Source organism: Carassius auratus, unplaced genomic scaffold (assembly GCF_003368295.1).
Source record: "Carassius auratus strain Wakin unplaced genomic scaffold, ASM336829v1 scaf_tig00004584, whole genome shotgun sequence".
Taxonomy (NCBI): domain Eukaryota; kingdom Metazoa; phylum Chordata; class Actinopteri; order Cypriniformes; family Cyprinidae; genus Carassius; species Carassius auratus.
In genome coordinates this window covers 250,638-275,636 of record NW_020523609.1, presented here as the reverse complement: position 1 = coordinate 275,636, position 24,999 = coordinate 250,638, and the positions used below count along the sequence as shown (strand labels likewise).

Genomic DNA, 24,999 nt, shown 5'->3' with positions numbered 1-24,999 from the left:
CAAACTAAAAAAGCAACAGGAAATCAATAATGCACTATAAATGAAATGTGCATGGCTGCTTGAATTGACCGTCTTTAAACTTTCCGCTAGACACAAAAGAATATTTTTAAAACTGTATCTCTGATCTCATGTGATGAATACCAGGTAGACAGACACACACACACACACACACACACACACACACACACACACACACACACACACACACACACACACACACTTATAATAGTGCCGTAATATCATAAATGTATTAATTTACAAAGCACATTGCAATTTTTTTTCTTCTATAGGCTATTCATGTAGTACTCCAAGGAAGAAGCTGCAGTATGTTAAAACACCTCAGCATGATTCAGTTTTGTTTCTTTCACACAACTATAGAGATGAAACTTTACCCCAAAACTTTCAAGCTAAAAGGGTGATTCCCACAAGAGGAAGTTAAGGGAGGTTTGCTCCAACCACATGTCTATATTTGTTCAAAGCTCAACCGTTGACGTGTATAATCTTATTTTAAAAGTTTTTTAAAAGTATTCAAGACATATTTCATATACACAGAAACGCGACCCAATATATTCAACTGTGGGCTAATCTTTAATTACATTCTGGCTGTAAGTAATTTGCATACAAAACAAACTGTAGTCAACACAAACTACTTTTCCTCAAAGCCTGGATTGTATTGCTTTTATTTTGTGTCGTTCTATTCATATGAAGTTACAAACTATACCAGCAGGAGCTAATAGGACATGCTAACAGTTTGTTGTTTCCTCCCGAAATATGTGTTTGGTTCAAGGAGATTTTTAGAATCGAACAGGACAGAAAGTGTGAAACTCAGGTGTATCTCAAATACATTTGTCTAAATTGTTTCCTGTAATGTTTGGTTAGTTTAAACCACACGGCGCATGTAGGTGTTTATGTCCGGTGTCAGGTGCTGTTGTGGGAAGAGGCAAAGACTCAAACGCAGAGTTAAATAAGCTTTATTGAAGTCCAGAAACAAGACACAAACCTACCCCATAGGGGTTGAGCACAGCCAAGTAGAGTCTAGAGCACTGTACTGTTGGATAACAAGACATTAGTTTAGCTAGAGAAATTTTTTTTTTATATATTGCATGTTATCCAGAGCCTTCACAGTGCATGCCATTGAAATGATTGTATGTCTATGCCTTGCAGATTTACTTTCATTTGCAAAAAACAAACAATTAATCTGGTCTACTAGAAATGCACTTATGTCAGTCAAGTGACCAAACTGTGGAAACTGTGTTCATTTGCAAAAACCCACGCTGTATGTTAACCACAGAGAAGAGCTGTGCAGAAGTTAGACTTTTTAACACATACAAGAAAATAAAATAAAAATATGAAAAACTGTTAATAAGAGAGTCAAAAAATCTCTTTAGTCCAAACATTAAAAGTTGTTCCTTGTGATTTCCAGCTTCATGTGAAATCTTTATGATACACGAAAATCTGAATGAATTCAGCTGAATTTGAAAACAATTCAAGGAATGAATTTTATCTTCAGAATTGCTAGCGGATGTGTTGTATTGCTCAAGATTAAGGATTATTGATTGCATGATGGTTCATGAAACTGGCTGAGAAGCTGCTTCAGCTCCTAGAAACCTCATTACCCTGTGGTTTACATGCAACTCACTGCTAGTTTGAAGCAAGAGCTGTAAAAGCAAGATCTACTTTCAAAACAGGAACATTTCATAACAGACGAGAGCATTACATTCACCTACTGCTCGTCTGCTTATAACAATTCACACAGCAGCAAACATGAACAAACAAAAATAACCATACAGAATACTCTTGTGATGAGAGCACAGCTCAACCTCAGTTAAACCACGAGTCAAAAAACACACCTTTATTCTTTATAATTACTGAGAAACATCTCCTGTGACCACTGCCTTCTGTGCCTAATAGCCCCAGTGTTCACTATTGTCCGTTCATTTTATTTTCGACCAGTACGAATAATTAATTACATTTTTCTTGTGGAACTTTAAAAATTTAAATAATGTGACAAATCACCTCAGAACTGATTATTACTGTCTGCATTCATACAGGCACAAGTTTCAGTTGCACTGAATATTTATATAAGCAGATTTTAAGTCCAGTAATCTTGTTGACAGATTTAGTTCAAATAGAAGTACAGAAGTGGTAAACAAAGTTAGATATTTTTATATCTAAATTCTATTTATAACGTATATTACTTAGCACTTTTTGTAGGCTGTAGAAGAGAATAGACGCTCTGCTCCTGGAAAAGTCTGTTTTCACTGGATTGCACGGGCAAATCAACCACAGCATACTGAAAGATTAAGATATTAACAATGAATGTAAGGAATAATGTTCAGTCAGCCAGCAATGACCAGAAAATAAACACTCACAGGGTGATCTGAACCGGACATTAAGCAGGGTCTCATTCTGAATGGGTTTATTTTGCAATAATCACAGAACAACTTCAGCAAATAAATATGGACATGGAATAGTAATTTGACAAATGACTTAAGATTGTCTGACTAGTTAGTTAGTTATTAGATGAAATTAGTTAAAACTATAATATTTCTACTAGCTGAAATAAAATAAGTTTAAGTTAAAATAAAGGTTGTAGTTAGTTTTATCTTACTATATATATATATATATATATATATATATATATATATATATATATATATATATATATATATATATATATATATATACATTTTAGTGATCATTACATAAAATTATGTCACAACCTGACCAATCAGTATTGCAGAAAACCTAACAAGACAACATGCCATGTGTGAATATTTTAGTGCAACACAATTCAGATTATTTAAATATCAGATCTAGAATATATTATTTGAAAATTCTAATTAAGCTCGTTAAAAACAATTAGTCTTACCTGTGAACTATCTGAGTATTGAGCTGTTGTGGTACTTTGAGGGTTTTCTGATACATTTTTTAATCTTCTTAACTGGAGGTAGCTCTTTCCCAAACCTGAAATGACAGTAAATGAAGAATTATTGTATCAATGGGAGATGCTGGGGAGGGTCTGGCAGGTGCTTCAGCACCCCCAAGAAAGCAAAGAGCGCCATACTCATTATTTTCTGAAATCAAAAAAAAAAAGAAAAAAAAAGAAAGAAAGTATAACACAATAAATAATAATAATAATAATAATAATATAGCCTTTTATAATTAATAAATAAGTGTAATTTTAAAACAAAAAAATGAAATAAAAACCTTTTATTACACATCATTACGCATGCATAATGCAATGCAATTGCGTAAATAAAGTCTACATTCAATTGATTAATATAATGGCTGCCACAGACATACCCTTAACAGAAAAAAATCACTTTTTCATACTGACTACATTATTATTTGCATTAGTTTGTTTAATAGTAGACATTTCAAGCTTTCTTAAGACTTATTTTAATTTGTTATGTTATTTTATTTTTATTTCTCATTGTCTGTGAGGCAAGTAGCAGATTCTTGCAGAAAGTGCATCATGTTTATTTTCTATATTTTACAAACGCATAACATTTTATTGTCAGTGTACTGTGCACTCAAACAAAAGCATAATAAAAGCAAATGATGTAGCCTATTCTTATCGGCATGACCAAATATAATGGTGTATTTTAAGCTTTTTCTGCAGGAAAAAATGCAAGGGATCTCACAGGTGCCTCAATGTCATAAGCACACTTTTTTTTAGCTTCCCTACTCCATAACAATTGAAATCCTTGTTCAGTGAATGTCTAGGCTTATGCAAAAAACAATAATAAAAAAATTAAAAAAATTTAACTTCTTCACCCCAACATTAATAAAAATGACAAACCTATTAAAGCGGTGATCAAAAGCACAATGAACAGAGCAGATGTGATGGTCAGGATTCTCCATGGTATCTCCTGTTGTGGAGCATTATGTAATTTTGTCTGATTCCAATGAGCTGAATCTGTAAAATGTATAGATATTTTCATTTAATTATGAATTCAGTTATTCTTTAAACAATTTTAATCTTTAACAAAGCAATGAAACTGTCAAATTATTAATCACAAATCTTTTATTATTATTATTATAAAGCACAAATCCATTTTAAGGATTTAAAATAGATCTGAAATGCTAAAATAACTCACCGTTGATGTAGATTTTGGTGCCGTTGCTGAATTTGAGTGGTTCACTAGTTTTGACACAATAATAAACTCCTAATTCATCAGCGCTGATATTTCTGATGAACAAACTGCTGTTAGTTTTCACTGAGTATTTGAGTTTGAAGATGTTTTCATATTTAGGTTTTTGATATGTGCTATCATAAGTGCGTAAGATCAACTCTGGAGGATCTGGTGATTTCTGTCTGTACCAGTAAATCTCCTCTATATCAAGATCACAGTTTATAATCACATCTGCTCCTAAAGTTACTGAAGTGTTTGTTAAACTCTCTGTGGCTTGAGAACACATCAACAGAACTATGAGAGAAAGAAAAACACAGTTAATTAAGATTACAATTGACAAAACAAATAAATAAGTTAATCAAATGTGACATGATATACTCACAGAAGTGAAGCTGTATAATCTTCATTGTCTGATCCAGATGAATATCTTCTGTACTGTGCTCATTCAAACATCTCGTATACTGTGAGCGGAAACACTACTGAGCTTCAGATGAAACTCGACCACACAGACCAGAGGGGAAGTCAGAGAACAACACATGCTCATACAGCACTTTTACATATTCATCCCTTTTTCTAGCTAAATTGACATCATATGGGTGCAGGCTGGAGTCAGTTGTATTTTAAAGATATACTTAAAAAGTTATCAATATTTTACATTTAACTTCAAAACAAACAAAGTCACATGAATGATGGCATAAAAGCCTTTTGTTTTGCATACATTTTAATGATCTGATAAACACCAAGTAATTTTGGAATGGAACAATATGGCAGTGGTTTGTAGAAATTTGCAGTTATGTATATATTTTAGTCAAAATCACAATATCACTGACCACATGTTCAAATCAGGAGTTGTGAGAAAATCTGTGTATTTGCAATTTGGAGATCCCACCAGCAGGTGCTACCAAAGAACATGTCTAGAATGTGTAATTACAGTACAGCATAAAATGATGTTCCTCACACATAATATTACTAATATACCAGACATATTATCACAAAAAGTAATAAATAATGTTGTTTGTAATTTTTCATGCTCCACCTCTAAAAACTTTTTATAATTGACAAAATCCTATAAAAGTAATTTTACCCATACCCTTCAACAACATGTTTTCATTCTGTAGCACCCACTTTTTGTGGTCCTATTAAGTGCCAAGGGACAAAAGTTTGCATGGAATCACATTATGACCATATGTTGACAATAATGCAAGAGTTAGTGGCAACTCATCAAAACAAGCTCTACACAGAACTACTCCCTAAGTTATTGTGTGCTCAAAAAAAGGTTTCAGAGACTGAAATTCATATTTGTTGGCTCTATACAGCTGCCAGTCATATTTTCTGCAGGATAAGTAACCAGTGAGAAAACCCACCAAATGCATGCAACAATAACAGTTTTTTCATTTAACCTTAAAATATATCAGTTTGTGCAGATCTGAAATGAGAACACCAGAGCATAATTTTTTAATCACTGTTTTTAATGTTTTAGCAGATTGTTAAAAAACGAACACTTCGAAGATAACAGAAAATAAACACACATAAAATAGCTTGTCTGTTCAATACTTATAGGCAACATGACCAACATACTTCGTGATACACTTCATGATATGAGTTAGTAGTTATTTGTACAAAGTACTACATTATAGGGCTGCACGATTATTACAAAAGTCATAATTGTCGATTATTCCCTTGAAATTATATGATTTTCACAATTTACATTGCATGATGTTTATACCATTGTTTGATGCAACTGCGTGCCGTATTTTTGAGCTAAAAAAAACTCTAATTGAAAACCTTTAGTATTTTTTCTATAGTATTAAGCCTCAAATCTCAAATATACATTGGACTGGTTTCTTCTTTAAATAATAATAAAAAAAGTAAAAATATAAATGTAAATGTTATTATTATAATGATATACTAAAATTAAAAAAATGGAAAAACCCATTAAGATAACATGTAGAAGGAAAAAAACAACAACATCGTAGAATAAAGCCGAGCTCAGACTGCACAATTTTCAAAAGTAGTCGGGTCACTGTTCTTTTCACACTGCAGGACTATCTTGGCCAGCATTCAGTCACTGCTGTGTTCCCACTGCACAATGGATCGGCGACAGGTTACACACTGCATGACTTTAAAATAAGAAGAATCGTAAACTACGTTTCACAACCAAACACATGCGAGATGTGACAAGGAAACAACGTGATATCACACGTGCAAGACCGGAGTTCTCACGTGAGACTTAGATTATTATTAAACAGCCCGCCAGAAGCTTGCAATATAAATTGCCTGTGTGCTGATTTGCAGTGAAAATAAGAAAAAAAAAGAAGAATATGGAGGATGAAATGGTTGGGGAGACGCAGGGATATTGTGGTCTATAACTCCTCCCTGAAGCTCTGTATCTTGCTCTCTCATTGGCTGTCATTCATCACAGATCTAGTTTTCAAGCATCCCTGGGCTCCGCCATTGGCTAGCGGACCCCCACCTGCTGTTAGTATTCCATTGACTCCCATTCATTTTGGCGTCACTTTAACAGCGAATAACTTTACATCTGATGCGTTTAAAGATAATGTATAAAAGGCCCCATTACCTCGTATTTTACGTTGTGGTCCCATAGAAGCAGTTTTTGTAAAAGTAGGCTAACGATTGCGTCATAACCTGTGACTCTCTGTCGCACAGTAGAGAAATTACCATATGGACAGGAGGAGAAGCTCGCAGGTAATAGAGTCCAAAAAAGCAAGGAATTGGAAATAATTCAGATTCTCTTGGCACAGCTATTAGAAGACTTACAATTGTCAGACAGGTTGCTCACGTGACCCCTACGTCATCAAGCTCAGTTTGAGTCTGCGCAGTACTCACGACCCCCAGAAAGTGCGTGCTTCTATTTGACTTCACTTGTCTCCATTGAATCCAATGGGGTCGCTGTGTCCATTTCATTTACTGTGTATGGATTTTGTCTGCGATTCTCTCAGATCACATCTTTGCTCATTTTGCTCGCGTGAATGAGCACCGATTTGCCTGTGATTTCGGGCATTTGTTGGCGATTTCTTAAAAACTGTTGGCGAGCCGAAATCAGGGATAAAATCGTTCAGTCTGAACTCGGCTTAACATAAGTGGAATTTGAATGATTAATTGCTGCTTTGAATGATCATGTAATTATAGCATCCATCCATAATTGTAATTGCGATTAGAAATTCTATTAATTGTGCAGCCCTAATACAGAAATGTAAAAAAAATTCAAATGTAAACAAGACACTGCATAACCTGTGATCAGGGATGGGCAGTATTTCAGATTTGAAATACAAAATACTATTTTGTATTTTAAAGCCTTTGGAAAAAATCAAATATAATTTGTATTTAAATACATTTAAGACGAGTATTTTTGTATTTTCAAAATACTCAAAATACTTTGAGCCAGTCAACCTCTTTATCAGGGAGCTGTTTTCATCATAGACAGTAAAAGAAATGGACACAGCGACCCCATTGGAACTCAATTGAGACAAGTGAAGCCCATTTTTAGCGTTTTTTTTAGCACTTCCGTTTCTGACGCGCAGACTCAAACAAAGCTTGATGACATCAGCAACCTGTCTGACAGATGTAAATCTTCTAGTAGCTGTGCGTGAAAACTGCCATCGTTAATCTTGCAGAGACGGCGAGCTTGAGCGGGGAGATCTTTGTCGTGAGTGAGCAGGAGTAAGTATTCTGATTAATTATTTTGTATAGTATTTTAAAATGTAACGCCATATTAAGTTAATTGCCTGCGAGCTTCTCCACCTGTCTGTACAGTAATGCGACAGAGAGTGGTTATGACGCATTCGTTAGCCTATTTTTACAAAAACTGTTTCTACGGGGCCATAAATGTAACATAGAAGGTAATAGAGTCCTTTATACATTGTCGTGTATCTTTAGAAATAAATAATGGACAAACGGAGTCTTTAAACGCCTCAGATGTAAAGTTATTCGCTGTCAAAATGATGCCAAAATGAATGGGAGTCAATGGGAATGCTAACGCAAGTGAAGTTCTGCTACAAGATGGCACGTGCCCGACTTCAACTTCTGGTCGACTTCCTTGCCGCCTGGTTTTCATGCATCAACAAGTTCAGACCAGACACGCCCCCCCCCCCCCCCCCCCAAACATTCATCCACGTGAGCTGCAGCTGTACAACCCAGCCTTGGATCGGCAACTTTTCTGGAATAAAGTGAGGATGTGCTACTTGTTGATTAAAGTAGCTTGTCAAATGTGTTTGAATCATTAACGTTACTGCTGGGATGGGTGATATCATATGACAATATCGTAGATGCGTAGCGATGGTATAAATTGTGAATCGATGGAACTTTTTCTTAACTCTCCGCTTTCTCTTTAGCTTTGTGCAGTTGAAGCCTTGTTTATACTTTCGTAATTCGCATGGCTCTACGCCATGAACCTGCTTACTGCATGGGCTCCTCAGTAAACCTACAAGGCTTTTATGCTTTACGTGCTCTCCGTTGTATAATTCTGTGAAACGACAGAAGGCGACTCTGACTAATTGTTCTCCAAACCACGAAAAAGCAGCGATGAGAGGAACTAGTTTGCTGAATAATTTGTCAAACATCTCTTATACAGTCTATGTCAAACACTCGTCTCGTGAGAAGTTTGTGAATAAATGGATTTCTACACATGTGAACTGATTAGGTTGTGGGTCATTTTGACGACATGTGAAAAAGTTTTTTAGTACACTTCTTAAACCCTAACCAAATAATCAAGTTAAAACCAGTAAACTTGAAATTGTGACTTGTGACATTAGAACAAAACATATTAATATGATAACATATGTATAACACTAAATTGAACAATACTGTGTTTTATATGTTTTTTAATTCATTAATCATTTTATTTAAATTAACGATTGTATTAAACACCTACCATTACTTTATTCATTATTTCTGCTATGCAGGCTCATTTTGTAAATGTAATCATTTTAAATTATACAAACATGGTGCTTTAAGAAAATGTAACTGGACACATTTCCAAATGTTGATTGTGTTTACTCATCTATGCAAATGTTTAAGTAGAGATGAAATAATTAGGTTAATCATTGTCTGTCTACATCAGTTTAGTGTAGTGATTGTGTGCATTTGTGAGGACAATGATGAAAGATACACCACACTTTTAGTTTTGTTGTTCACAAAAAAATTGTGCCAAATGATTCCTAATTTAAAAAAATATATATTTTAGATAAACTTTATGTTTTCTAATTATGTATATAGAAACAAATAAACTTTACATTAAACAAATATAAAAGTTACTACACTACTTACTAAAAAGCATAAAAAGAGTTTGAAATTCAGTTTTTGCCGTGGTATCAAAACTGATATTCATAATTGTGAAACCATGCCATATATTGTTACTGTAAAGTAAAATTACGATTTTGGTCATATCATACATCGAAATTCCATCAACTAGTTCACAACTGGGCGGGTTAGGTCAGCAATATTGGATGGCAGATACTTTAAGATTGTGAAACAAACAGAACTGATTGGAACGCCAGTGTGTCACATTGGCTTTTAATGATGTTGATAAAACATAATAAAAGTTAGTTTTTGTAGTTTTCTGTCGTTTTTTATTTCTTACACTGCAGGGGAAGGAAAGAGGTATATAAAATTAAAACGAAAGTTTCTAAGCAGTTGCACACATCTAAATGCTTTTTGGCATTCAGAATAGGCCCAGATAGATTTCAGCCTAATAGGGATACCTGCACTGAATCTTCAATTTCACATGCATTTTGTGTATTTTCAAAATACAAAATAGTGTATTTGTATTTAAATACATTTTTCCACACAGTATTTTGTATTTGTATTTTAAATACATTTCCATGTATTTATGCCCATCTCTGCCTGTGATTTAGCTCTTTGAAATATGTTTACTTTTTTTTCTACCCCCAAATAAATATATAGTGCAGCTGTATTGTATAGGCCTATATATGACCACTAAAATGCCAAAAGCTGTTAAAGAGCACTGAATTCTTGATTGTGTCTGAAAGGCTGCTTTCCGTGCATGTGGTTTATGTGCACGTCATTCAGTGCAGGTACAGCAAGTGCATTTTTCTCAGCAATGAATCGCTTGTATTATAACTATGTTGTACTGAATTAGCTAATTTAACATTAAACTGGTTACAAAGACAAAACAAGCAAACCAAAACAATGTAACAGCAAATTCAGTATAAAATATAGATGGAAGTAGTGGTTAAAGGGCAAAGCACATTAACAGCAAAAACACTGAGGAAAAAGAAAATGATATGACACAGTTGTGGTGGGGATCCAACGTTTCAAGTTTGGTAAAACTACATGAGTAGATGACTCCAATGAAAAAGTATTAACGACATCAAATGTATTGATAGATACTCAAAGCTGTAGTATTGGTTTTGGACATGAAATAGTGATAGAGAGCCATCCCTAGTTAAGGTTGGAACTCCTATAGATACAATAGCTGGTTCATAACTAAAAGATACAATAGTGGTTCTTGGCCCCTAGTTATAGGGTTTATGGTTTACAATTTAGGGTTGGGTATTGTTTGAATTTTATCAATTACGATTCTGCTTTTTAATCGAATGTTTTGATTCCAATAAGATAAAAAAAAATACTAATATATATATATATATATATATATATATATATATATACACATACACTGTATTGATTGATATACATTGATGAACAGGGATGCACCGATACCTGATACTGCGCTCCTGTACTCATAATCATAAAAATGCCCTGATACCAAAAGCCGCTACTAAACAGCATGTGAACAGAGCTGTGTCCAGAAAAAAAAATACTGACAACAGAACAACAGAGTAGAATTAAGTTATTAGATATTAAGGATGTCTATTTTTGAAAGTTTAAAAATATCGTTGAATACCAAAAACCATGCAGCATTAAGAGTCAACAGCAAACCCAGCTAGTCACTATCTCTAAATACTACCAAGTGTAACAAGCATTTGGAAGCAAATCTCAGATAAGGTGCAGAGTAAGTCCCAGTAGAGTAGTTAGTAAAGCCAAAATCTTCTGTGACTCTGTTTCCATACATGAGTTGTTTTGTCTTTCAGTTGGTTTTTCAGGCTTTTCTGTTGGCTTATCAGGCTTTTCTGTAAGAAAAAAAATGTAGACAGCATAGATTGTTAAAAAAAATGGAAAACATGTCTTTACTTCCTTCCACTAAAGAAATGTGAAGCCAAAACATCTCAACATTGCCGAGTCTGCTCAGTAGTGATTAATTTGGAGCCTGAGACTGTGGTGTGGTGGTTGTGAGTTGGACCTGTGGTATTAAAGTCCCACACAAACTCCTGCAGAATCAATTGCAATACCACAATCATGACACCACATCATGATTTTATAGCAACAAATAACTAATTAAAAGGAAACTTATTAGAAAAACAAACACTTGAACGTACACTAGTTTGGCATGAACGACCAAGCAAAACTTTATTTGAAGTATAATTTGATTATTTAGTTTCATGTCCCAGTCATTTACACTGAGTGAGTGGGGTTGATGACCTATACTGCAGCCAGCCACCAGGTGGGCGATCGAAATGTTTTGGCTTCAACTTTCAGAACGAGTCTTGCACACTTTGTAGCAACTCTGTAAATTTATCAGTGTTGTATAGATAAAAAAATACTGATATTACTGTGGTGTGCAATTTAAAATCATCATTTATCAAACCGTGTACCTTTTATAAAAAGCTGAATCATCTTTTCCTCGTTTGGCATTTGTAAAAAACAAGTGTAGATTCCTGCATGATTGAAATTCAGATCTTTCAGTTTAATCGAGTAGTTTCCCTTTGCATACTCTGAGGGAAAACTTTCTATTCTATTCCTGAATATTCCATCCTGCTTTTCTGTTGAGGGGTTTCCATCTATAATATTTAACACTTTTATGCTTGCATTGAGTCGCCAAAGTACATCAGTACTTGGCTGTTGATTCACATATATGCATGGCAAGGTGACCGAGTCTCCAACAACACGATCAAATGTATTTGCAGAGTCCTGCAGAGACACTGGGGGAAAGAGTAACAGCTTTATTTTAGGAAGAACATTACACCAAACCAAAGAAATTGAACCAAACATAAAACACATCAACATGTGCCAAATATCTTAACTGAGGTCTGTGAATACTAACCTTTGCCTGTTAGATGCAGAAGTAAATAAATGACACAGCATCTGCACAAAATGATCAAAAGCAAAGCTATTACTGGTTTTTGATAAACACAGGCTACTTGAAAAAATTATGTTTGTCATCTATATAGGGCTGGACAATAAAAAAATATACTGATAATTACCTTAAAAAATATTGCAATATCCGATAATATCTACCTAAGCCCCACCTCCACCGTGCCCAGACCACGCTGAGACAGCATTACTGACATGCTTCCATGTTCAGATTGGTCTTAATTATGATAATGTTTCTCTTTCATTTTGGCATTACACATTTCATGATGGTACGTTCAATTTCCTTGATTATAACTATTATAGCATTTTTTTAAAACTTTTAGTCAGGCTATAACATAGCTTATTTGATAATTATACATGACTAAAATAATGCAGCGATTAAAAACTAATTCTGAGCTTAGAAGCCTACTAAAGTCTTCATTCGTTTGCCACAACATTTTATTGTTTGTTGCAAATGAATTAAGAATTTATAGTGCTATTTCTAAGCTTAATTAAACTATTACACTGTATACTCAATGACAATGCAATGTGCATATATTATATCATTAGTAGTGTAGACAGAGTACAGGTGGAACACATTTTACTTTTAGATTACCACAAATAAAAATTAAAGTTATTAAAACATTTTTTTTTTTCAAGCAGTATTTATTATATTTATCAGAACAACCACCTGATAAAGCATTACAATAGTCTGACCTCAAGGTTAGATTATTGTAATCCTTTATTGGGTGGTTGTTCTGCACGCTTAATAAACAAACTCCAGCTAGTCCAAAATGCAACAGCTATTCTTACTAGTTCTTACTAGAACCAGGAAGTATGACCATATTAGACCGGTTCTGCACTGGCTCTCTATTAAATGTTGTGTAGATTTAAAAAATCTTGCTCATTACTTATAAAGCCCTGAGTGGTTCAACACCTCAGAATTTGAACAAACTTTTACTGCTCTATAGTCCTCCATGTCTGCTGCGTTCTCAAAACTCAATTTTATATAGGGCTGTGCGATATGGACAAAAAAAACGTATCACAATTTTTTTATTAATTTTGCGATTAATCACGATTTTGACACACACAGACATGCTTTAGTCATAAATGCATTCAGTATACATGTTAAACATATTTCCAAAAGAGAACCTGTAACAGGGAGGTGTTCGGATCTATGTGCAGAAACGTTATTAAGAGAATGGTCATACAGGCAGAAATCAGGAATGGCGTCAGGTATGTTAGGGATATCCAGAATCATAAACGGTAATGAGCAGAGATCAGGGCAGGCAGCAGAGAATCAGAGTCAGTTTAAACAATCCAAGATCATACACAGGGAGAACAAACACTATGAAAAATGCTCGGAAATGTCAGACAAGTAGTGATGTGACATTTGAACTGAGGTGTCAGAGCTTGTGTCAAGAAAAAAGGGGCGTGCCAGATGAAGCCGTGATTCGAGGCTTGTGTTGTTGACATGGAAATCACTTGACTGATGATAAACGAGGCCTCGGTTTGTGTGGAGTGTCGGTTCCGGATAAAGGGGGATCGAAGCTCACGCCACCTTGTGGGTGTTGTTAGGAGTAGATGAATCGGTTGTAGTAGAATCAGCGAGTCAGAGTTAGATAGTTGTGTCGTCATCGTTATTGTGTCATATATGTGTTAGGGCTGTATATTATTAGATTATATTAGGTTATATTAATTATAGTATATTTTTATTATTAATTAAAGTTGTTATATTATAGTATTGTTATATTAATTAGATAAGATTTTTTGGATTGCTTTGGTTTTTTTGGATTTGGACTGGACTGCTTTTTGATTTGGATTGCTCTTTTGGATTTGTTTGCTTTTTGTGACCTCTTCCTTTTTCCTTGTAATGAAGCCATCAAGAAAGAGGAAATCCTCCCGTCTGGGAGTTTTTTTTAACGGTTGGTCACAATAAGGTATGTGTATTATTATTGTTTTACTGTCTTGATCTAATAACAATACTCACTATAAGGCTGTATTATATTTCATGTCTGTTCATTTATGTTTCTAGGTGAAATGCTTGCTGTGCCTAAAGGAGCTGACATACAACAGTAACACCTCCTCCATGCTCAGGCATTATAGAGCACTGCACGAGCATGCACAGACTACTAACAATCTTAATCAATCAAATCAATTCAATATATTCATCCAAAGTGAATCTCACAAGATCTGAGGATCCACTAGTATATTGGGCTCAACATAAACATCTGTATATTCATTTATACTAGCTGGCACTGACATTTTTATGTTCCCCTGCATCCTCTGTTCCATGCGAAAGGACCTTTTCCAAGGCTGGAGAGGTTCTGTCCAAAAGGAGGAATTGTCTAAGCCCCAACACACTTGAACAAATTCTGTTCCTCAATAAAAATGTGTGATCCTTCCTTCACTCACCCCAAACTGCAGTGTTGCAGTTTGTTCCTCTAAATCCATAGTCCCATAAGCACAACACTGCACTAAAACTAGTAACAGTTTAATGCACAAAACACACCAGAAACAATTCTTAACCTTTCCCACCCCACACTTTTCTGTTGCAATTTGCGTTATTACACTCCCTCCACCATAAGAACTACACTCAACACAGTCTCACTTTTGTTGTTACTACTGTCACTATCCAAACAATTTATGAATAATGAATGAACTGTGTGTGACAGTTGTCTCAGCACAAGTAAATTCAGACAGACAGAGAAACATATTTTATTTGATACCCAGGCAATGGACAAATGTCTGCTCAGGTCATTGATTCAGTATGTTTTTATTGGTCTGCGATTTCTTTGCACAGTCGCTAGGTGTCACTAGTGAGCAAAAATGAATGAAGCTTCGAGTAATGAACCTTTTGGTGAAGCAATGGGCTGCGAGGTCTCAGTTGTTCAGGAAGCCTCATTTTGCCATCACTACAGACAGGCCAAACAATACTTCGCAGTGAGTGAGAGTGATTGTGCTGCTTTATGTGTGTGTTAATGAGGTGCAGGTGTGGCAAGGACATTGGCTGATGAATGAGGTGCAGGTGTGGCAAGGTGATTGTGATGCAGTGACTCATGGGGAATGTAGTTCGGGTGTGGTGCAACAGTATGAGAGGTGCTAGTGTCCAAGTGACATCTGGTGGAATGGTCCTGAGTGGAGTGCCCTCTACTGAAATTCATCTAATGATCGTGACAGAACCAATGAGAGCTTTATCAAATGTCTCTAGAACAGACATAAGTCAAAATAATCACTAAGTAAACATGTCAAACAAAATGTCTAGACATGGAAAAATGTTTTTTTTTTTGCCATGCATTGGTCATAGAGCTCACTGTAGCGGTGCCTCAGGTGTTATATGTTTTGCCCAATATATTTATTGTTCAAGGGTCACACGTACTCCATCTGCAGTGCATATACAGAAAGTTATGTGTACGCGGTTCAGAAGCAGCAACGAGAGTGCATTATTGTAACTCGGATCGCAAAATAATAATACAAAAAAAATTAAATAAATAAATAAATTATTACATATACATACATATATATATACATATATACATATATATATATATATATATATATATATATATATATATATATATATATATATATATACATACATACATACATACATTATATATATATATTTTTTTTTTTTTTTTTGATTTTGATTTAAATTTTCGATTATTAATTGCACAGCCCTAATTTTATAATCCCCCCCCCCACCCCCCACAAACACACACACAAAAAAAAAAAATCTGTGGGCGGCAGATCCTTTTTCTTTTTCAACTTCTACATTCTACACCCAAAATCTGGAATAACCTACCTAACGATGTCTGGGAGGCAGAAACACTCTTTATTTGAGCTTAAATCTACATCAAAGGCCCATCTCTTTAACCTGCTCCTCATCCTCCCTGATCTTGCACAATGTCTGTGCAAGAAGGCTCAATGGGGGAAACGCATACTTGCACAGGACCAGCGGCCAGCTGTGTGCCAGAGCGTCCGTGCCAAGGGTACCCTCGGTCAGGGAGTAAAACAACTGGCAGTGGGAATTTTCTGGAGAGGCAAACAGGTCTACCTGAGCGTCTCCGAAGTGATCCCAAATCAGCTGAACCAACTGGGGGTGGATTCTCCATTCCACCAGGGCAAGACTGCAACCGTGAGAGCTCGTCGGCTGCACGATTGAGCCTGCCCAGAATGTGAATGGCATGAAGTGACCTCAGATGCTTCTGACTCCACAAGAGGAGAGTTGCGATAATGCGGCATGAGCGTAGACCACCCGGACAGTTGATGTCTGCTACGGTTGCAGTGTTGTCCGTACGGACCAGTACATGCTTGTCCTTCAGCAAAGCCCTAAAGTGGTGCAGAGCAAGCCATACTGCTAGCAACTCAAGGCAATTGACATGCCACTGAAGTCGGGGTCCCATCCAGGAGCCTGATGCAGCATGCCCGATTGCACCTGGCACCCCATTCCGTGGCAGAGGCATCTGTTGACACAACAGCATGTCTGGACACCTGTTCTAGGGGCACGCCAGCCTGTTCTTTGATCCCTCTTTGTAGTTAAATCACAATTTAAATAACAGATTTGTTTCATACTACTAAGAAACAACGTGAAGTTGATCGTTTAGTCACTGGCTTGATTCACTGATGTATTAACAGTATTAAACGATTAAGAAAGAAAGTCTGTGTGAACTTGAATAATCAGCTACACATCAGAAATCACTGATCACAGATCAGGCATTAATGAACACTGTTACTCACTGTTTGTGGTGGTGCTGTCGAATCCATATCGTAAAAGTCTGTTTGTAACGCCTGTGCTGACATTGCGACTGAATTATATGTAAATATTTGGGCGGGTAAAGCAGAGAAAGGGGAGGTAACATTTCTCCTTATAACGTCACACGGAGGAGATTCAAGATCAGCCCAGTTGAGCTTCCATTTTCTCAAAGGCAGAGAAAGATAGCAAAATCTCGATTTACACGGATTAAAATTTCTAGAAACTTGGGGACCATATACAGGATAGGGGAACTCATATTTATGTGAAAAAAACCCAGAAAGTGAAATTTTCATGTCATAGGACCTTTAATATGTGCCCATATGCTACTCACAGATTTGTTTGGAACAATCCATCCAATTCTGCAACACGAAAGCTATTTTCTTTCAACGTACGAGACTAAAATTCATGAGTTGTCCGCACATGCACAACATCATATGGTTTTGTACAGGAAACATTAAATCATTAGTTCATCTCTCGAATCTTCACGTCTGAGTCATTCATGATGTGACTTCATGACACCCATGATGGATACAAAAAATATTTCACAATTCGCAAACTTCCTTTTAAACAAGTAATTAATATTTTTTTTATTTTTTTCCGCAGTTATGTGATGAGTTGCTGGTCTTAAATTGTAGATTTATTTCTTAATGTATACATTTGTGAATTTCTGTCATGATGGCTCTTTTCCATAATACTCAATGTGGTAACAAAGAGTTTGCTAATGCTTTAATCTTTATCTGTGTGATGGGGAAATTCACTTTGATAACTCTTAAATATAATAAAACATTACAAAATACTGATCCGGGAAGTGGTCATGTGAAAAAAGAACACAGGACTCTGACCCAAAGGGAGGCAGGGACGTGTCTACAGCACTTTAAATGGGGGGCCAGTTTAGGGCACTGCCTGAAGTGACCAAAATGAGCACGGTGAGGGGAAAGAAAGAACACACTGAATTTATGGTACACAATTAAGAAGTGGTGACCTGCAAATGTTATGGGAGCTACCGGATCTAACCTTTAAATTAGGGCTGTCAAATGATTAAAATTTTTAATCAAATTAATCCAAATTTTCAGTGGATTAATCATGATTAATCACTATTTGCAATTACACCTGAATCCTAACCATTTTTTTTTTTTTCTGAAATGCATACCAAAAGATAAATAACAGGACACAGATACATAATTTTCATTTATTGATTCATCAATATGTGGTTCTTTTTTTCTGAATTTCAAAAGTTTAACATTTACTTAGATCAAATTTACCTGAGCACTATATCAAACCATGCCATTTAAGTACTGATAGTGTAAGAGTTTTAGGTGAACCAGTGGTTAAATATAGCCACATATCTATGAAATTATGCATAGAGAAACTCGAAAGAATGAACTCAAAAACACAAACATGTGCCACCATCACATTAGCAGCACTCTGGGCACTCTTGTTTTTGGGATATGTTCATTTGCTCTGCCACAATACTTTAGGATCGATATTTTCACGTTCTGAAGGCTTCAAGTGCCAGTAAAACCAAGTAAAAATGCATATGCATTTTCAAACAGATTAATTTTCGCTGCATTGCATGTAGGCGTTCTGCGCATGCGCAGTGTGAAACACAGGACGCTATAACAGGAAGAAGCTCCAGCGTATCAACTACCAAAGTCATCTCTGTTTATCGAGCTTGGCATGAATGTATTTGAGAGTAACTGAGGTAAAACCTTAAGCTTCTTCTGTGTTTTCGTTGCGGCTCGCTGCTGTTTTTTACTATCTTGAGAATTAAGAGATCGACAAGACTTTCCTGACCTGAATAATTTGTCACACTGTGCATGCGTGAAATGCGTTAAAAAATTTGACGTAATTAACAACAAACAACTAATTAACGTCGTTAATGCGCTATTTTTGACAGCCCTACTTTAAATGTAATTTTATTCCTGTAACCTAATGTTTAGGTTGAGTATAAATTCATATTTTTTACCCTAAATGAAATTAAATTAGATGTTACAACATGAGAAACTGTACACATTAAATAAAACAAACAACAAAAAAACTTAAAAAGTTGACTCAAATGAAAAAAAAATGTTTCGTAACCATGACTAGACATGCAGGTTTTGCCTCAAAGCTGCTGGGGTGGCCAATGAGATTTCAGTGAGGGCCAGTGCTACCCCTTGGCCATCAATACCCCTTTTCCACCAGAATGAACTGGGTGCTAGTTTAGAACCAGTGCTTATTGCCGTTTCGGAGTTGGTTAAACTAGTGAGACTTCTAAGAGCTGATTCGCCTTTCCATGGGCTATATAGCCACTTCAAAATCAGGTCTTCTGTCACTGAATACATCTTTTCTTTCAAAGTAATGCTAACGCTGCAGTGCAAACATGAAACATGAAGGAGGACAAATGAAATAAATTATCTTACTCTATCAGTGCAGTGACAAGTGAAACTTGTAAAGTTAGTTGTTTGCTTGTGTGTAATGGATAAATAATAATATGAATTATAATAATTATATAAATCATAAAATGACTGGGTAATTATCATTAAAGCCAGACTTCATCTATTTTTTTCTTTTTTTTTTTTTTTTTTTAGCATTAGTGACCTTTCATTTGGAGGAAGATAAACTGGAGTGACTGTGTCAGACATGTGTCACTTCTCTCACATCTGATTTGTCCAGCTTCAGTTTGAGATCTCTAACCGAAAACATAACCTGCCCCGGAGCAGGTTAGCCATGGAATTTAAGTTACTATGGCAATAAACGCTGCTAATAGCCGAGCCACTTACATGGTACCTACAACCTAGGATTGGTGCAAACTAACTTGAAACTTACCTGGGGCCTGTACCATGAAGTGGTTTAGCTGACTAGCCAGTTAAGTTTTTGGGATAGTTTGCACTAGAGGTCGACCGATATATCGGGCCGATATTTGTCATTTTTTTATATATCGGCATCGGGCTGATATCCGTGTTCAGTAGCGCCGATTTAAAGTCAGGCACGTCGGCGGGCAGCCCCGTGTTATTGGCGCCGTGGAAAGTGCTGCTGCTGCAACTTTTGGAAGATTCAACAACAGACCTGGGAGATAAAGGAAGTCAGAAAATCTCACTCTGTAAATGGAGTGGAGAAGTTGGCAGCTCTAACAAACACTGCAGCGTGATTGAGGGCTCCGTTACTCCGCCCCGCTCACAGACAGCACCGCGATCGGAGAGACAGCTGTCCTGGAGCTGCCCAGAACGGTGAATTACATTTGTTTGGAAGCATGGTTTGATGCAGACAATAACCAGTTTATATTTATATTTACGGATGTCAATATTTGAGATTTCCATGATCGATCGTCGTTTAAATTAACGATCAAGTGATAACCTTAATGCTGCAAAATGTGTCTGCAGCGGTATTATTATTATGTGCAAAAGCCACTTGGAAAAAAAGCTTTCTCACCTGAATTAAAGGGGTTTTATTGTGAATAAAATGCTAGTAGCAGGACTGTAAAATGAATAAATGTGATTATGATCATCTGATGAAATGAAGAGAGCGCGCCATACGTTGGAGATCATTTTACTTTGTTGACTGTCTCCCGTCAAGGAGACCGCTGAATGCGCCTCTTTAAATTTTTTCGTGGTGCTCGTTGTTGTATTGCAGTTGTAAAGCAACTGCAATGTTTTCAAATGACACTATAGTAGTGGTGCAACGGATCATCATTGATCCGTGATCCGTTCGGATCAATATCTTCGGTTCAGCACACATGTGACCAGCGGATTGATTTATGAAAAAGAAAAAAAAAAAAGTTGCCCATGTTCAGTCCACACTCAGTGATAAAGCCGAGCGGAGGAGCTTGAACGCCCCACGCATTTTGGCTTCCCTGTCAGATATAATGATGAAGGAAAGAGGTTAGAGTGTAAAACCATGACGGTGCGTAAAGCCACATTACGACATCCCATCGCGCACCGACTTCAGTGAAAAGATTGTGCCAGATCTTTATGAACAGGAGAAGAAAAAAGTTGTGGATGAACTATCCCAAGCATCCTCTGCTGCGCTCACGACAGACAGGTGGACGTCCAGGGGGACGGAGAGCTCTGTGATGATAACTGCTCACTTCATCACAGCAGACTGGGAGATGAGAAGTCCGGCTGTTATGTTAAAAAGAAGAAACCCTTTTTTTTTTTTTGATCCAAAAAGCGATCCGATCCATACGAGGGCGAGCGTGGGTTTGACTAGATGTATTTGGAGGTTATTGCTCACGTCTCGTTCTGCACATATCCAAATGTTTCCATATTGGCAATGTATCTGAATGTTAAACTTTATTTTAATAATGAACAGACTGCGATGTAAGTTTGAAATTAGAATGAACTTTAGATGTTCTGTGTCATTTATACCAAACACAAATGTTGCTAGTTGCTAGTGTGTTTGCAGCACTACTGTTATTTATTTTTTTATATATTTATTTTTTTATATTTTTCAGTTTATTTGATTTTTATTTCTAAAATTGTATTTATTTAAATGTATATTTAAGTTTACATTTATGTTCCAACAAACTTGAAAAAAATCTACTTGATAAATGTAAATGCTCTAAAACTTTTATGTAAATGTTTGACTATTTATATATTTATATATATGTTTTATATATTTAATACTTGGTCAGTTTATTGATTTGTTTGGTTAACTTTGGATACATTTTTTTATTTTAATACCATGCAGTGCACTAAATTAAGATTCGTGAGATGGTTCAAGTCAATGCTCAATAAATGATTTAGATTAAAAATTAGTTGTGCATCCACTTATTATTAGTGCGACATTTTAGCACGCAAATCAAGGGGAAAAATCCAAGATATCGTCCCTAAAAATCGGCAGCACATATCGGCCATCGGCTGACCCTGACCTCTAAACATCAGCATCGGCTATAGAAAAACCCATATCGGTCGATCTCTAGTTTCCACCAATACTGGGTTTTAGGTACAATGTAAATGGCTTGGCTTTTAGAAAATTAATTGCCATGGTAACTTACAGTCCACGGCTTATCTGCTCCAGGTCATGTTCTGGTTAGAAATCTCAAACTGAAGCTGGGCCAATCAGATGTGAGAGAAGTGACACATGTCTGACAAAAAAGTCACTCCCCCAGTTTATCTTGCTCCAAATTAAAGGTCACTAATGCAAAAAAAAAAAAAAAAAAAGATTTATATAATTATTATAATTCATATTACTATTTATCTATTACACACAAGCAAACACCGAACTTAACAAGTTTCACTTGTCACTGCACTGATAGAGCAAGATAATTGATTTTGTGTGTCCTTCATTTTTCATATGACATTTAAATTTGTCATATTCTTCAATCTCTCAACCTTTAGCTAAACCTTTAACCCCTTTAGTTTTAAATCTCGCTGGGTCTCTCGCGAGAAGTAAAGCAAACATGCTTTGTGTTGCAAGGCTCGTGATTGGCTGTTCGTCAGTGATGTCACACATTCATGTGGTCCACAAACTCAGGATCAAAGCCTGAGTTGACAAAGAAAGTTGATGAACAGCATCATGGTACAAACAAAGCCGGACTGGAGAGGTTTGGTTTTGTTAACTCAAAACGAATCCTGTAACTCTGAATTTGTTCTGCTATCATCATGGTACATGCCCCAGATCTAAACCAGGTTGAAATTTTTGGTTTTGTCAACTCAAAACTAATCCTGTGACTCTGAATTTGTTCAGCTACCATCATGGTACAGGCCCCGGGCCAGCCAGCCAATCCAGCTTCATGGTACAGAAGCTCACAAAGCTCTTTATAAATGTTCTCTATCAACTCAGAGGTTGAACCAGAGCTTGTGATTTCAGAGGGTCAGATTTTCCCCTCTACCCCTCTCTCTCGGATATGCACCTTAAATGTTGCCTCCTGCTATTATAAAAACAGGAAGAAGCAGCAGCTGCCAGCTGATTTCAGCAGTTTGCTACGCGCTCACTGGATTGAAACAGATATCGAAACCTTTGCGAATCATCATTAAATTGAGATGTAAAGGGTAAAAAAGAAAAGAAAAAAGTAACGCTTCGGCCATCATCAGAAAGCTAACCTATATGTTAACCATAAAAATAAAAGATATATCGAGCTGAAATATTGCTTTCGGTTTTGTCAATAAAGAAATTCTTTCTCGTTATTTACGAAGCATAAATAAAAGGGTCAAAACGTACACGAACCTCGAGGAGTACAATTTCCATAAACTCGTTCAGAGAACTTTCGTTTTTTGAGGCCAAGGATGAACACACTTCTCAGTGTCCTATTCCAAACGGAGCATGGGGTGTCCCCGCTGGTCATGTGGAATTTGTTTACTTGTAAACATACATGGCCTACCTTATTATCATCTTCGACAATATCTGCGGTTAATATTTCTTCTCGTTCCTACTTCTTTTTCTCGTTTCTCCAAATGTCGGTTAAGAGTATGTACGTGATGTTGCGTTCTTGTGGTGCAGAGGCCTCTGAGCGTGTCGAGGGTTGCCAGATTTCGCAACAAACCCCGCCCTATGCCGTTTCTGGGGTGTTAAAGTGTTAAAGTAGCCAAGTGTTAAAGTAGCCAAAATCCGCGGACTTGGCAACATTGCTTTCAGTTGAAGCGCGTAAAGTGCTTGTATCCCTTTAGAGAAATGACGTCATTGATGACGCCCGAACGCCGGTTCCAAACACGACTTCCATTTTAATAATAATAAAAAAAAAAAAATTGTTGATATATATATATTGTATTATGTTAATCATTATAAATACGCATTATATTCATATAAATAGATTAGTCTATGTAAAAAAAAGAAAAAAAGAAAGGAAAAATAATCTTCACTGTTTATTCTAAACCTTAGAAAAACAGTGTATCATAGATCACATCAGGTCATCTGTAATGTAGCTGCATGTTGTACACTCTTTGACCACCAGATGTGGTATTGTGAGCAAATGAAACCTCGAGAAATGAACCCTTTTGTGAACCACTTGGATGAAATCGCTTCAGTGCTTCATAGGGTTTTATCTTTGCATCATTATTTGTGCGTTCACAATGCCGCCGTCGAGAGCGTCAAAAATCCCTCTGGTTGCCCTGAAAGCAATGCTGTAGAATTCGGGGACACTCTGGCTGCATTTACTCTGCATGTCTTAATGCACAGATCCAATCTTTTGACCATATCCGATTTTTTGGCCCGTCTGTTTGCATTCTGTTTACATGACTGGTATCCGATATCTGTGTTTACATAATTCCTGCCCAAAATGATTGCGAGTCATCGCACATGGTATATCCTCATGTTTTAAATGGCCGTATATTAGAATTATACTTTTTTTTTAGTAGTCAAGCTGTTGTATTTATACAATTCACGGGCAGAGATTGAAAGCCAGCTCCTGAATGTGCTTTTTTTAGTTCCCATTTCAATAAAATGTGAGCGCATACAGCACACTGCAATAAAATGCTGTCTTTATGGGCAAAAATGTTGCCCTCGCATTCAGTTATGTGTGTTTAGACATAGGTCGGATGTCCAGATATCGGTTATGTATCTGATTTAAAACCACATTTGGAAATGGCTCAAATCAGATGCGGAAAAAATCAGATCTTGAGTGGATTTTTGTTTTTACACGCATGCATCCAATTCTGACCTGTGTCAGATGTGGGCAAAGAATCAGATTTTTTCTGCCAGTGTAAACGGATCCTCTGACGTAGATTGAATGCTTATCTTGTATTTGAAGAGACCGCAAAGCAAACAAGCTTGTTGATCTTGTACAGACTGACTACAAGGAGGGTAACGTTATAAGTTAACCTCATTAAATATTGTTGTGGTCAAAGTATTAAGACCTATATATTACAGGAGGTGGTTAGACCAAAAAGCAAGAAACGTGGGAGAAGGGGTGGCATAAGGACTCATCTTCATCCGAGATTTAACCGGCTGCTGCTACCCTCCATCATCTTGAGCAATTAGAAATTCTTTAAACTATGAAAATTTTATACTTGCCGGCTT

At 36.3% G+C, this 24,999-nt stretch overlaps 1 protein-coding gene and 1 long non-coding RNA gene across 2 annotated transcripts; both read right to left on the bottom strand.

Moving 5' to 3' along the window:
- Positions 1 to 955: 955 nt before the first annotated feature.
- Positions 956 to 7,710, bottom strand: LOC113070584 (uncharacterized). Its single transcript, XR_003279945.1, has 5 exons — positions 4,328 to 7,710; positions 4,104 to 4,195; positions 3,806 to 3,922; positions 2,873 to 2,967; positions 956 to 2,293 (listed from the first exon to the last, which is right to left on the bottom strand). It is a non-coding gene; the product is annotated as an uncharacterized LOC113070584 (long non-coding RNA).
- Positions 7,711 to 9,730: 2,020 nt separating this feature from the next.
- On the bottom strand, positions 9,731 to 23,522 carry LOC113070583 (CD276 antigen homolog). Its single transcript, XM_026243980.1, has 4 exons — positions 23,366 to 23,522; positions 12,280 to 12,320; positions 11,831 to 12,157; positions 9,731 to 11,248 (listed from the first exon to the last, which is right to left on the bottom strand). The coding sequence occupies exons 1-4, from the start codon at positions 23,374 to 23,376 to the stop codon at positions 11,115 to 11,117; spliced, it is 513 nt and encodes a 170-aa protein (XP_026099765.1). The 5' UTR covers positions 23,377 to 23,522; the 3' UTR covers positions 9,731 to 11,114.
- Between the last annotated feature and the right edge of the window lie 1,477 nt (positions 23,523 to 24,999).